The sequence below is a fragment of the Pleurodeles waltl genome, chromosome 4_2, assembly GCF_031143425.1.
Source record: "Pleurodeles waltl isolate 20211129_DDA chromosome 4_2, aPleWal1.hap1.20221129, whole genome shotgun sequence".
In the NCBI taxonomy this organism is placed as follows: Eukaryota; Metazoa; Chordata; class Amphibia; order Caudata; family Salamandridae; genus Pleurodeles; species Pleurodeles waltl.
Genome location: NC_090443.1, coordinates 1,056,972,351 through 1,056,987,038, shown reverse-complemented (window position 1 = coordinate 1,056,987,038; position 14,688 = coordinate 1,056,972,351). Strand labels below are relative to the sequence as shown.

General features: G+C 41.7%; 1 protein-coding gene across 2 annotated transcripts in view; it reads right to left on the bottom strand.

The window, feature by feature from the left end:
• Positions 1-5,255: 5,255 nt before the first annotated feature.
• Positions 5,256-14,688, bottom strand: part of LOC138293745 (glutathione S-transferase P 1-like) — a 71,145-nt gene continuing 61,712 nt past the window's right edge. For both annotated transcript variants that reach the window (XM_069233082.1, XM_069233083.1), the window contains exons 6-7: positions 8,495-8,596; positions 5,256-5,597 (exon numbers count right to left, since the gene is read on the bottom strand). In XM_069233082.1, coding sequence (XP_069089183.1) covers positions 5,409-5,597; positions 8,495-8,596 — 291 coding nt within the window. In that variant the 3' untranslated portion in view covers positions 5,256-5,408. The remainder of the gene's footprint in view (positions 5,598-8,494; positions 8,597-14,688) is intronic.

Here is a 14,688-nt window from a genome sequence, read left to right as displayed (position 1 = left end):
GATTGTTCGTATAGATCAACTACAGAAATAGAATAAAAAAGAATACATGCGTTTTAATTATTTAATGTTACCAGTTTCCGAAAATGTGACCTTTGACAGATTACTGAGAAAAAACACACAGAATAATATACACCCAAGATGTCAAACAGATGTTCTGTCAACTTTACATATAGCAAGAACTGGCAAGTATGTTATTTTAATACTACACGAATGCAGAACAGATAGCAGGAAGTTAGATTCTCAGATTACTATTTTAAAGCAGGAAAACTATAGATTTCTTGGGAAAGCATACACTACTGTCACTATCATTTTACATGAAGGAGTTAATTTAACATCTGGTCATTATTCTGTCTACCTAAAAAGTAGAAGTGGATGAACAGAATGTAATGATATGAACCTTAAATTCAATCAAAGATTGCATTGGAACTCACCAAATTCCTATATTTTCTTTTGGAACCAAAGGTCTAAGGAGGGTGACAGTTGAAAAAGTGGAATAGTCTAATTATTGTAGATGTATTATCAGAATTTATGACATCATGCAGCCTACCAAGGGTGACGTCTTTATAAGGCTTTGCCTTTGCCTCTGTCTCTTATATAGTTAGCAGTGTCACTGTAGCACATCTAATGATGAAGTTCACAATTTCTGCATTTTTTGGATTGGTACTGCAAGTATAGATAAACAGATTGCTAGAGGTATGTAGTGTGTACAATACTTATTTGAAGTGACCTACTGTACATTTGTGGGGTGTCTATACAGTCTATATGATTGTTTTGTCCCTAGTGTTCAAGGATAATTCTTTAGAGAATACATCATTGATGCTGTATAAGTATAAAGTCTGAAAACAGTAACAAAGGGAAATTAAAATGTTGACTTTTTTATAACATAGCATTAGAGAGAAATGTGTAGTGATTTATTGCTTGACAAAGTTATCCAGCTACAATTGTATAAATTGTAATACTAATCCATATTTGTTTTTTTTCTCTTTTATATAGATGGATGCCGCCACCTACTGGAGAAATGTGGTTTACAAATTAGTTCTTCCACCATTGTTGCATTAGATTACACAGATTACACATTTAAACACCTATTTATAGTCCCATTCAGTCTTTCACACACCCACTCACGCACTGATTCACACACTCACACAGCCCTCACACCCCCGCAAACAATTGCAGACCCATACATCCACTTACACACCTGCTCACAAACCCACAAAACTACTCACTCATCAGAAACCCACATAGTCACTCACCCACCCACTCATGCACTCACACAAGCACTTATACACCCACACAGCCACACAAACACCCACTTGCACACGTCACTCACACACCCACTTACATACCCACAAAACCACTGACACACCCACTCACACACCCACTCACAGACAGACCACACAGGCACTCACACACCCACACAACAATTATTCATAGATTGACAAACAAACATTTTACATATAGATTTTCTTTCTCTAAACCAAAATAGGCGGTCCTAAAAATAGCAATTTTTCCTGCGTTTTTGGAACTAGTTTTCTTTTTTTGGTGTTTTTTTAATGGTTTTATTTTTACAACAAACTGCAAATATAAAAATAAATTAGCGAAACACAGAGAAATTTTGCAAAAAGTCTTAAAAAGCAAAACAACATAACAGTTACAATTTGTCACAGCCTGCCCAAATGCTTGTATGGACTGTTCTCAAGTGGAAATTATTTTATTGCATGCTGTGTTTTGAGCATCTGGGGGATTACTACAAGAATGTTTTCAGTAATGGCAGCAGAAACCGGTTCTCCGGGAGCAAGTGGCGTTGCATCAGTTGATGTGGATGCCTCTGCTGCAACTCTCTGGATTTCCTCTCTCTCCAGTTGTTGGGGTTGGATGGTCAGCAGATGTTTTAGCATGCTGCTCGGGTCATGGAAATACTTTTCGTTATCCCTCTGGAGAGTTGTTTATTGCAAAGGCTGCATTTTACTACGTTTGCTATTATTATTACCTTTCTACTGATGGCATGGAGAATAACTTCCAACAATAGATTCCTTTTTTCAGCAGTTCTTCTTCCTCTTGCTCCTGCTCTTCCTGATGCTATTCTCAATGATGGTTTAGAAAAAAACACCAGAAAAAAACAGGCAGAGTTCCTCCTGAGCTGCAGAGGTGTGAAGACTAAGGAGACCCTCTAAGGAGAAATGGGAAGGACCAATGACATGTATCTGTAGCTCTGTCACGTGGGATTCAATGGCCGTCGAGGCGGTACTGTGACATCACTGTGAATCCAGAAATATGTATTAAACAGCCTTGTAAGCTGGAATTACTTATTGGAATGTAAGTGTCTATGTTATTTTACTAAATCGCTTACCTCAAACATCAATTTTATAGTCTCCATTTATGGACAACATTTATGCGAAAAAACCCATAATTTTTGATTTCACAAGAATTAACAATATTTTTTAATATATATTTTTTTACATAAAATATTTCTAGATTACCATCACTTAAAAACAAACTAAGGCTAAAATAATGTAATTGTTGGTTGTGTTTAATAAATATATATTTTTTGTAAGAATACAAAGGTTATTATTATTATTATTATTATTATAATTATAATATTAAACTATCACCCCATTTCCCTCCTGCCAGGAGCTAGCAAAATGCTGGAACCAATTGTTAACAAAGCACTTGCTAGCTACCTTGAGGGGAATGAGATTTTACATTTCTCCCAAATGATTCAGAATAGGTAACAGCAGGGAAACAGCCCTTTCAGCAGCCACAGCAGAGCTCAGGGGAATCCTGGGCACTGGGGGCTCAGCTGCCCTGATCCCTCTGGACTTGCGAGCTGCTTTTGATATGGTCTCACACACCACTTTTATCAAACGGCTGATAGGTGGAGAGATTTCCGGGTCAGCATTAAAGTGACTGGCTGCCTTTCTTCAGAACAGAACTTTTCAAGTCTGTGAAGAAGATAAACAATCTGAGATCTTTCCCCCGGAGTGTGGATTGCCGCAGGGGTCCTCAATTAGTCCAACACTATGTAATATACATATGTCCGTCCATTGGCGGAGATCATCAAAACATACAGCTTTACAGCCATATCATACGTGGATGATACTCAAATAATCAAGCCTTTTGCATCAAATAGACAGGACCTCCGCCCTCCTTGACAAATCTTGAAGCACGTAGTTGACTTGATGGCTGCCAACAGCCTCAAACTTAACGGAGACAAAGCTAAGGTGCTGGTGGTAGGAAACAATCCGGCTCAGTGGTTTGAGCTTAACTGGCCTCTATGTCTGGGCATCAACCCAGTCCTAAGGAAGAGGTGAAAAGCCTTGGAGTCTAGATCAATAAGAAGCCAACTGGCCCAACCCAGGTTTAAAAACTGATGGCCACTTGCTTCGGCCTCCTGTGAGGAGATTATTGAGCTGGTCGCCAAACTCAAGCCGAAGGTTTGCAGTGGAAAGCTTGATTATTTCACTGCTTGGTTATGGAAACTCCTTACATCTAGAAAGTCCTTAATCAGCTATCAAAAGACTGCAAACTTTACAAAATGTGGCAGTTCTAACAGTGCTGAATATCCCAACATCTCAGCCAGTGACTGCCGCTAGGACGGCACTACACTGGCTTCCAGTATAGAAAAGGATTCACTTCAAACTGCTTGGCTGGCATATAAAGCAATATATAAAAAAGGAACTGCACTTATACAGGGATTATTGATATCCCATCATTCTTCAAGACCTCTGCGCTCATCAAATCAGCAACTACTTACAGTGCCAAGGATCAACAGGGCAAGAGCTGGAGGCCGCTCTTTCACCTTCATGGTTCCAAAGCTCTGGAATACCCTACCACTTCAAATCACAAGGACTGAATCTGAACTCCAATTCAGAAAATTGTTAAAAACTTTCTTGTTTACATAACGTAGCTTATCTAGTCAAGTATCTCAACTCTGCTTAGCGCTGGGAAGCCCTTAGGGTAGCCATGTGCTTTACAAATCCAGAAGACTAGACTAGACTTACAGTGACTTTATATTTAGGAAATACCAATAAAAACCTATACAATTCGCTAAAAAAAACCACAGTTACAGGGACTTTATAGTTAGGAAATAGAATGAAAAAAACCTTAGGAATTCACAGAAAAAACAAAGGTTACAGGGACATTACAATTATTCTCAGATTTAATACACACAAAACCATAGAAATTCAGCAGTTATAGTTACCTGAGCTAACGATAACGTACGCCCCCGCAATGCATTGCTTATGACCTCACATATTGCATCACTCATGACATGGTCAGTGACATCACTTCTGACGTCTCATATTACATCATTGATGACACCATCCAGTGGGTGTAAGTGTTTCATACAGAGTTTGGAATCATCATGCCTTTCACGGCTCCTCCTTCACTGCCATGATGCGGTATCATCATCACCTTCTGCCCGGGAGCCTGGTGTGCAATTCTACTCCAGCACTGGACAGGAATAATTGATTAACTCAAAGGATAAATGAGGTCAGATTCTAGTCGCTGAACACCAGGGCACAACTATTATCTCCTTGTGTAGTTACTACATACAAATACTGGACTTGAGTAAATTGGATGTGTGCAACAGCCACTATCTGAGTACCTTAAGTGATTGCCACTTGATTGGTTGACACTTAGCACGTAGTACATTTTGCCAAACACATGCCCTTTAAGTTCCCAGCCTCTCCCCCACTACTTTCAAGAGGCACCAAGATAGTTGTCACCAGACATAGCGCCACACAAACTCCCCACTACAGCCTAGAAGGCAGTGCATGGCATGGCCATACCCTGTTTCTTATGGCATATTCATGCTATGCCCAGGCACACTCACTGCTTCTAGATTCCCAGAACCTCTGCCCATTCTCAAACCAGCCAGCACCCACATCGAAAAGGTCCTACAAACTGCTTGGTCTTCTCCACTGGGGCACCCTTGCCTGCAAACTTGGGGTAAAGACCTCCTTTTTTGCTTTTGAAGCTGTCCTCAAAGGCCTTTTCAGGCTGGACAGTCAGCACTGTTAACACCCCCAGACTCCTCGTCCCATCCCTGCTAGCCTTTGTAACTGAACGTAAATATATATTACCTAAGCCTTATATCTGTATTAATTAACTGCACTATAGCATCATTTCTATCTGTTACCAACAATCTTCCTTTGTGCCGCCATTTTGAAAGTGTATTGTTTCTTTTCAAAGGGCTTTTTTTAAATAAATACAAATAACATTCAATAACAGTCTTGCAGATGGGCAGACGAGACTTTTTGATAAAGCTTTTTATTTTTCAGTTTCCTTCCATGAGCCCAGAGATTGATCAGCTCTTTCCCCTGGATGAAGTGGTCAGTCACAGCTTCCTGGTGAGGTGGAAGAGAGGTTTTCTGAGGTGACCGATGGCCCATTGGATGATGATCCAACTACAGCATATTTTCAGGTAAGAAGGGACGGGTCTTGTGTTCATTCGACTGCAGAAAGGCCTTCAGTTTGGGACGAGATTCCATCTTTTCTTTGAAGGCTTTCAGACGGGGGAAGCTATTCAGGCAGTCTGGGGCGATGAACAGATGGAAGAGAAGAATGTCCAGGAGATTGTAATCGGCAAAGGAGACCTGTCAAGTGGAAAAGACATCCAAGTGAGGAGGAGATCGCTCAAGAGATAAGAGAAAACAAACGGTGTTCAGCAAAAGAGACCTTTCCAGAGGACAAGATGGGGAAGAAAAGTGACCCTCTGTGTGACCAGCATGAATAATAAGACAAAAATCAAAGGTGATCTGTTTATCTGTTAGTACCACCCTCAAAACAAGCCATATCATGTCTCAGCACTGGGTAAGCAACCACTGTGTGGTTAAAGGAAGGTGGAGAAAAGTCAGATGAATGGGCAGTAGTAAATGTTTCTTTCTAAGATAAAGAACAAGAGTATTCATAATCTGTGATCAAGGATCACAAATCTTAGATTCCTGTGTCTTTTGCATTTTCTGCAAGGGATTGTAAGAAGCATAAGATCGCATTGAATTCCTGGAAAAAAACACAAGGGATCTTTTGCAGCTGTCAGCTTTAACCTGCCCTACCCTTGATGACTCTGTTTATTTGGAGGGGAGGTCTCTAAATGAGAATACAAAAAGATTGAAGAATCAGCCCTAATAGAGAGAAAGAGAAAGGAAGAACACTATGGGAAAGGTGTCTTGTGAGGAGGAGACACTCAGGAAATTAAGGAATCACTGAGTGGACCTGAAGAGGACACCAAGGGACAAGAATGAGGAACAGGAGAAAAGGAAAGGTGATCTGACAGAAGACAAAGAGGACACTGGAGATGGAGAAGTTGCCAAAGGGCAACAGAGAGTAACAGGAGAAAGGGGACCTGAAAGAAGATGAAGAAAAGACCCATGAGATGAAGGAATCACCAAGAGTCAAGATCAAGTAATAGTGGAAAATGAAAGGAGACCTGTCAGAAGAAGAATGCACTGGAGATGAAGGAATCATCAAGAGGAACGTGTAATAAGAGAAAGGAAAAGAGACCTAGGAGAGGAAGAGAACAATGGAGATGAAGGAAACACAAAGGGACAAGATTGTGCAATGGAAAAGGAAAGTGGACCTGTCAGAAGCAGACAGATAGAACAGTTAACTGACGAAGATCCTTCTGAAGAAGGGGACTCCTACGGCATGATGCAGCCCCATGGTTTAAGACAGTGATGGAGAAAGGGAGAGTGATACAGCCCCGTATGGCAAATCAAGGAGAAGAAATGTATGGCGAAGGAGGGGAAGGAGCAGAAGAAATGGCAGAGATGAAGGAACTTTCCATAGAGACCACAGAGAGAGGGATGGAAAAGGGGAAGGACAAAGAGAATTTATCCAGAGATGAAGACACTGAGGAGAAAAAAGGAGTGGTCCATGGGACCGGAAAGAGATGGAAAACATGAATGAACAAAGCTAGTTTCCCCTCATAACTACCCTCCCTGGTCTCTTCTGTTTCCGGTTTCCTAAACCCACACATATTGGTTGGGCCAAGTACACTATATGCCCACTCTGCCACTGCGTGAATCAGTCATCCCCATGCTGTGTGAGGGAGCAACTGCAAAGACCGTGGGTTCTCACAAACAAAGGGTGGTCTGTAGTGTGCCCGCGGGCCGCTCTGATGCCAGCAAGGTGGAAGTGGGGCTTTGGTGGGTGCTATCGCTAGCTTGGAAGATTCAAGTGTAAATCAAGATGTAGCTTGTTTATTGAATTGGAATCAAATAGAATCCATTGCGCAATGTGGAACCAGAAAACGTGGGATCAATCCCGGCTTCCCCATTAGCCCAAGTTGTGTGATTCTTGACATTTGTCTAATTTTACTTTGCCTCTTTTTTCTTTGTTATGACATATAGGGCCACCTTCAAATACATGAGTTCAGGATATGCGCTGTACAAAACCTTCCCTCTTGAGTTTTATGCAACAAACTATAATGTTATCCATGTATAATAACAACCTGCACCACCCAGAAGGCTCTATGTGGCAACTGACTTGACTCTTAGCTCACTATTGGCACTGTCAGGGTGGGCGGAGGCATTAACATTTCTACGTTCATTTTTGAAAACTATAAGTTTGACAAATACTTCTAACTGCACTGATCTGATCAGATGTCCTGGGGGGAAACACATCTGCATATTCATGGAATATACTTTTTCAATTTTGGAGAGACTTTGGGCCTGGTTTAGAGTTTGGTGGATGGGGTTACTCTGTCACAAATGTTACACCCATCCACCACATTACAATTCCATTATATCCCATGGAAATAGTAATACACGGGATGGGATGTCTGTCACGTTAATGACGGAGTAACCCGTCCGCCAACCTTTAAATCAGGCCCTTTATCATATTTTTACACGTTTGTTGCAAAATGTATTTATAAAAATAATGCTTTCCTAAAGTTAAGTGTTCCAGGACACCTTAGCGGCTTCTTCTCTTGTAGTTCAGCTAGTGTAAATAAATGCTAGCTGTTTCTTCAATATCTTTCTGAATGTTACTGCTCGATCAAGCACACGACAGTCCAGTGCAGTAGATCTGCTGGGGCCACATGTGAAGGTCGGGAGGGCTGTATGAGGCCCCAGGTCATACTGTGAGAATGACTGGCCTAGACCATACGCCCCTCTGTACCTGCCACTCTCTGTTACTCTGTACATTACGGCAGAGAAGACTCCACAGACCGCTCGCCCACTATGATGCAGGTTTACTAAGACTCATGCAGTGCTGGGTTGCGTTGCATGGGAAATCATTTCGCTATGTACGTTTGTGCCTCATGGATGCACCATATTTACTATACACACACTACGATGCAAAGGTAAGGCACAATCTTAGTAAATCTGGCAGTAAATGTCTCTGTTACCAAAATGCATTGTAAGGGACAGTTCCATAGGACGATAAACTGGAAGTCTGCAGCGTTTTAGTTTTCCAAAGCCCAACCTCTCTTTTACCTGCAGGTTGGTGTCACCCCTTCAGAGGGCAATCATGGACCTTCAGCTTAGCTCACCGTGCTGCCAATGATGAATCCACTTGAGCTCTGGGAGAGAAGACGCTCAAAATTCCTCAGATGATTCGGCAGCTCTTCTAAGTACTTCTCTTTGTTGGTTTTCTGTGTTGAAATAAGCCAAACATTGAAATACCCAACAGGCACCACCAACAACTATCCATGCAAACAGACCAATATACATACAGGTAGCCATGTGTGCAGAACAGAAAACATACAGGAACCCAGCCAAAGAGACCAACAGACATTCAGGCATCTGTGTACCCAGACCAACAGAGACAGTCATGAGATTATACCAGCAGACACACAGACACAACGGTATAAAGACCATTAGAGATGCAAGCATCTCTGTATGCAGACCAACAACCCATACAGAAATCCAAGCAACTAGATGAGCAGTCACACAACCACCACTGTACACAGAGCAGGAGTACACATATCCATGTGCAATATTCAACATGCATATGGGCATTTATGTACAGTGACAAACAGACTTGCAGGTAGCCAAGCACACATGCCTTCATAAGAACAAATACTCCTTGTACATCGACCAAAACTCTTACCCATGCGTGCAGACCTAACAATTTTAAGGCCCACAACCACATGCACCTACCAATGAGCACACACTAAACACACAGAGGAATCCAATTAAATAACTCTCTACAAAAGTACCCACACACATGCACAAGTGACGTTTCCAGAAAAATATATATGTTATAGACAACATAGTCAACAACAAATGTATCGGCACTCATTTACACAGACCGACAAGCTCACAGGTGCTAATGCAAACAGACCAACCGACATACAGGTGTCTGTGTTCAAAGGTCAACAGCCAAACAGGTACCCATGCAAATAGACCAGCAGACATATAAGCATAAAAGTAACCGGCATTTAACTTGTCTCTTAAGGTTCAGGTATTGGACTGTGAGGCACTATGGCCTCACCATAGATAAGGACGTATTAAATGTCTGCTGTGGCATTGTACTAACTGAGATTGGTGTTCAGTTGTGCACAGGAATGGATCCCGCAGGTCGGAATGGGCTACTGCTGGCCAGGAGCTTGCTTTGTACTTTTGGTAGTGCCAGGAGAATACCATTCCTTATTACCCTTATAGAGATTGCGGATTCTATTTTCCTTTAGGTAAAGCAGATGAGAATTGTTGTACTTTGTGATATTTTGTTTATGCTAAGCAGAAGGGAGTGAAGTGAAAAATGCCCTCTGCTGTGTTGTGTGCTATATCATTTAGGTATCATGCTGAGATTGGTTGTTCAGCTTTGATTGCAGTGCTAGGATTCATTGTTATGTCATTTGGTGCTGTACTGCAATTGGTTGGTTACATGGAGTCGCACTGGGATTGGGCATTTGTGTCACTGAATATCACATTGTGATTTGCTGGAAACTGGTAGTCATTTAATTTGGGATTGAAACATTCTGTGTTTATTTTGTGTGAATAGGGAAACTAAGGGGCAGATTTAAGACTTCTTGTCTTCTTGGGCCACATTAGTCTCATTTGTTTTATGCTAATGTGGCCCAACGAGGCCAAAATCGCAGTGTCAAATTTAGAAAGTGGCACAATGCATACCTTGTGCCACTTGGTAACCCTTTGTGCTACATAATGCCTGCGCCAGGCATAATGTATGCAAAGGGGGTGTTCCCCCATTAGGGGGGGGCTAAACAAATTGGCCAAGAACATCTATGAGATTTCTTTTCGTTATTTTTTTGGGTACTTTCAATGCCTGCTCAGAGAGTTATAAGAAGGCACACCATTGTTTACAAAGGGCTTTGCAGGATTAGCATCAACATTTGTGCCGCTAATCCTGTAGAGCTAACTAGCGTCAAAGATTTTGACGCTAGTTCTCTAACTACTGCCATGGTAGTTAGGGGGCGCTAAGGGGTGCAAGAAAAATGATGTTGCACTGCGTGCAGTGCCACTTTTTTAAAAATCTGGCCCTAAATCTGTTTAAGAAAATAGCAAAATAGAAAAAAATGAGAAATGATGATGCATCTGCTTGCCAGGCTGAATAAGTTCCATCGGAGAGGACACCCATCTGCAATCTGGCCACTGATGTCGAACTTCACAAAAGTGTTTGGAGTCAAACAATAAGATAACAGCGAGTTGCGCATTTGCTATTCCCACTTTATGGCACGTTCAATGTGAGAAAAATTGAAAAATTTGGGAAAAGTGGTGAATGCGATGAACCCTCACCCAAGACCCATGCAGTTTGAAGCACATGCTGCACACAAAAAGGAAAAGCAGGTTGAAGGGGTCAAAAAAGAACGCAAGGCACAGAGGTGATGAGAGAGTGTGCTTAAGGGCATGGGTCTTTATCCTGCAATTGTAAAGGAAGAGACCAGGCAAAAATACAGAGAAAGGGAGGTCGGGCGACAAGGGAGAGCCTGTGAATGACAATGATACAGAAGATTAGTTCTTGGATGGTTTATTGATTTCCTGAACAACTCCATACAATGCTGCCCCTCAATGTGTAGCGCAATCTCCACAGCAGAAAGGGGGGGCTCATAGAAGGTGCGAGTGGCCCTTTGGCACAAGGACCCTCACAGGGATGTTTCCAACCTGCTACTTTGAGTCCATCTTGGTTTGACCCTTGTACCGGTTATCACTACAGCTTTTTGCTTCTGAAACACAATCCCAATCAGAAGAGATTTCCAAAAAGACAGAGATGTCATAAAATTAACAGCAGAATTTGAAGAGCTAGTGAAGCAGATTCTTGAATTAGAATTGATAAAAATGTTCATTGGGGCTGGGGTTATGTTCTTGAGTGGAGAGACCTCACAATACACCTGTGAAGCACATGCTAGATTGGAGGAGTTGGCTGAGGATTTTGGGATTGATCTGAATGAAAATAAGAGCATGCAAACAAATTTCAGGATGGTGGAGACAGATGGTGAATTAAAGAAAATGAGATTGGCAAGTTTGAAAGGGCATGTTAAGGAGTTGTGTGGGACATTCTGGCCAGAATGTTAGGAAGATTGAGAGAATGTTGGGGGGAATCAGAATGTAGTGGGAATTCTGAGGATGGCATCTGGCTGTGAGCAGATGAAGAGCTGGGAGCAAGCTGGCACTGCTCCTTTGCTTGGTGTACTTATCACAAAAATAAGGTATGTGCACAACTTACCTGCTCTGGATGACTCCTGTACAGCACTCTTAACAAGTTGGGGGAATGCAATAGAGTGTGGGACAAAGTACAAAAATAGAAGAATTAATGGTTGAAGTGGGAAGGGAATAAGATGAAAAAGAGAGGGGAACAGGAGGAATGTAAGTGAGAGTTAGTGGAAGTGACTCAGGTTGGAGAGTTCTTTTGACAGAGGTACACGGAGGTGAGTATGTCCATGTGCTCTGGAGTCACTCTGGTCTTATTTATTCACACATCAGTTTCCAAAGTTAACAAAGAATCCAGACAAATGGTACACCGAGGTTGAAAGGATTATAAAAATCTTAAAGGTGCTTTCGGTTTGAAATTGCTGTCCCAAGGATTTGTGGGCAGAATGCAATGTAGTTGTGGGTTGGCCCAATAATGAACCACAGAGAATGTGCATTCTCCTGCTCTCATGTAACCAGGTAATTCCTCATTTCAAAATGAAGGTCCCTCGGATAGATCTAGGTTTGTTCAAAATAACCAGGACAAATTCACAGTCTAAAGAGTTGGTGCATGTTTATTATAGGAGGTTGATGCATGTTTTCAGACAGCGTAGTGGCATTGAATATCCAGAAAAGGAGAATCTTGGTGGATTGTTGTCCAAGTGCATACTCAGTTTGCCTACAGAAATTAGTTCCCATATGGAGCAAAATGTAATTTGTTGGCAGCCAAAGCCACTAGACGAGATTGTTGCCTGTGCAAAATATTGCACTGACAATTTGGAAGCAAAGCAAAAGAAGATTAAGTAGAAATTCATATAAGCACAGACAAAGCTGCTTCAAAAAGGATGTGACAGATTCAGGGTTTAATTCTATTCCCTGTGTCGGTGCAGGAATGCAGGGAGTTGGTTTTCAAGGTGGTGTTCAGCTGGTGTAGACAGGGAATTTTGGTCCGCGAGGTACAGCCCAAGGGCTGGCTGCCGACTCAAATACAGGGATGGACATAAAAATGTTGAAGAAAACCACTGCTTATCATATTTGTAACAAGGTGGGTCACTGGAAGTGAGAATGAAGGCTGAACCCAAATTGAGTAAAAATTAAAAGGGAATGCAGTGCCAATGCAGAATAAGTTCAAATGTAATTTAATGCTAATGTGCTCCAAGCCTATTGAGGCAACAAAATATGGGAAACAGAAGGTACAGTCTAAATCCAAACTCTACAATGCAGCAAAACCAACCCTTTCATATTTGCTGACAATTCCTAACAGTTTCTAACTTTTAACAGTCCAATTGGACTGGGTACTAATCAGTCACAATGACAGTGCCTGGGAGGGGAAGAGGAATGCCTACTTGGAACAGTTCTAGAAGTAGACCAGAGTCAACCATAAGTGGAGAGAAAAGTAAATTACCATTCTGTATCATTTTTAATCGATAATGATGCCACCCGCTCTAATGTGAGAACAGTAGAGGTCCCAACTCTAACCCTCTAGGGAGAACAAGTCCAAGCTGTAGGCATCCACAACAGAGTATGAACCCAGTTTCAACTAAAGTCCCTGTAATGATAGGTATCCTTGAAAATGGCCATCAGTTTGTATTATGTGACTCTAGTCCAGTAAACACGCTGGGGAGGGATTTAATCTGCAAAATAAAGGGAGTGGATTTTAAATTGAAAACATGAGGAACAGCAGTTGGGTTCCTCCCAGTTCTAACCAAGGAAGACTTACCTCCTGATTTATAAGGTACAGTAAAATAGGAAGTCTGGGATTTTACAGGCAAAACATTAATTGATTAAAAATGTCAATGCAATGAGAATCAAAGTGAGACCTAATCCAGGGTATCCCTTAATGCCTCGTTGTAACCTCACCCCTGAGCATGGGGCAGGAATCACTCCTGTCATCAGATCCATGTTATCTTGAAGAAAGTGCTAGTGAGACCTTGCAACTCACCAGAGATGGGTTTGGAAAAACAAAACAAGAGATGGTGGATCGGTCAGGAATTTAGAAATGTGAACCAAATGTTAGTCCCATGACGTTTCGTAGTAATGAATGCTGCAGAGAATCTCTTTCAGATTCCAGGGGATACAGAGTATTTCTCGTTCATTGATCTTTGTCGAGCGTTCTTTTCCATTCCTTTACATGAGGATGGCCAACTACTTTTTGCTTTTTTTGAGAAAACTGTTGTGTGGTGTAGAGTCCAAATGGAGTATACAGAAAGCCCCTTAATCTTTAATCATACATTAAAGAGAAATCTGGAGACCTTACAGCTGTCTTGCAGTTTGGTTTTAGTGCTGTGCATTGATAACCCATTGATGGTGTCAATATCTTGAGAGGCCTGCAAGCAAGAGACAATTGCATTGTTGAGTCACATTACAGAGAATAGACACAAGGTGCGCCCTTCAAAATGCAGTACTGCCAGAGGAAGATTCTCTACTCGGGACACCACCTTGAGAAAGAAGCTAGCAAAATTCCCAAAGAACACATCTCCACAATTCTAAGAATGAACACCCCCCACGACACAGATAAAAGTCGGAATGTTCCTGTGAATGGTGGGCGACTGTTTCAGTGGATTCCCATCTTCTATGTTGTCCCACACTCCCTCAGCCTTGTGTTGCTTGCAGATTCCACGTTACATTTACACATACATGTTGCACAGCAGTGCATGGTTTAACCCCTTAACTGCTGGGCCTTTTCCCCTTCAAGCGCTGAGCCCTTTTTGACTATTTTGGGGTAGTTCACATTTAGGCTTCCTTAACTTTTTCTCCTCACAAGGTATCCATGCAAAATATGCATATTTTTTTCCAACATCCTGGAGACTCTAAAGGTACCCAGGGTTTGTGGACTCCCCTGGATGGGACTCAGAAAATAGGTAAAATAGAGCTAAATTTTCAGTCTTTTTGAAAATGTAGGAAAAAGTGCTCCAGATAAGTGTCTTTTCTTTTTCTTAAAAATGGCATCAACCAAAAGCCTTTTGTGCTAAAGTTACCACTGCCCCAGCTTTTAGGAACATGCATCTAACTATTTACCACAGTTTTGGCTTTTTTCAAAGAGGCAGCCAGTTTTCTTATTTTTGTGCTTTCCACCTGCATCTATTTTCAGGTAGAA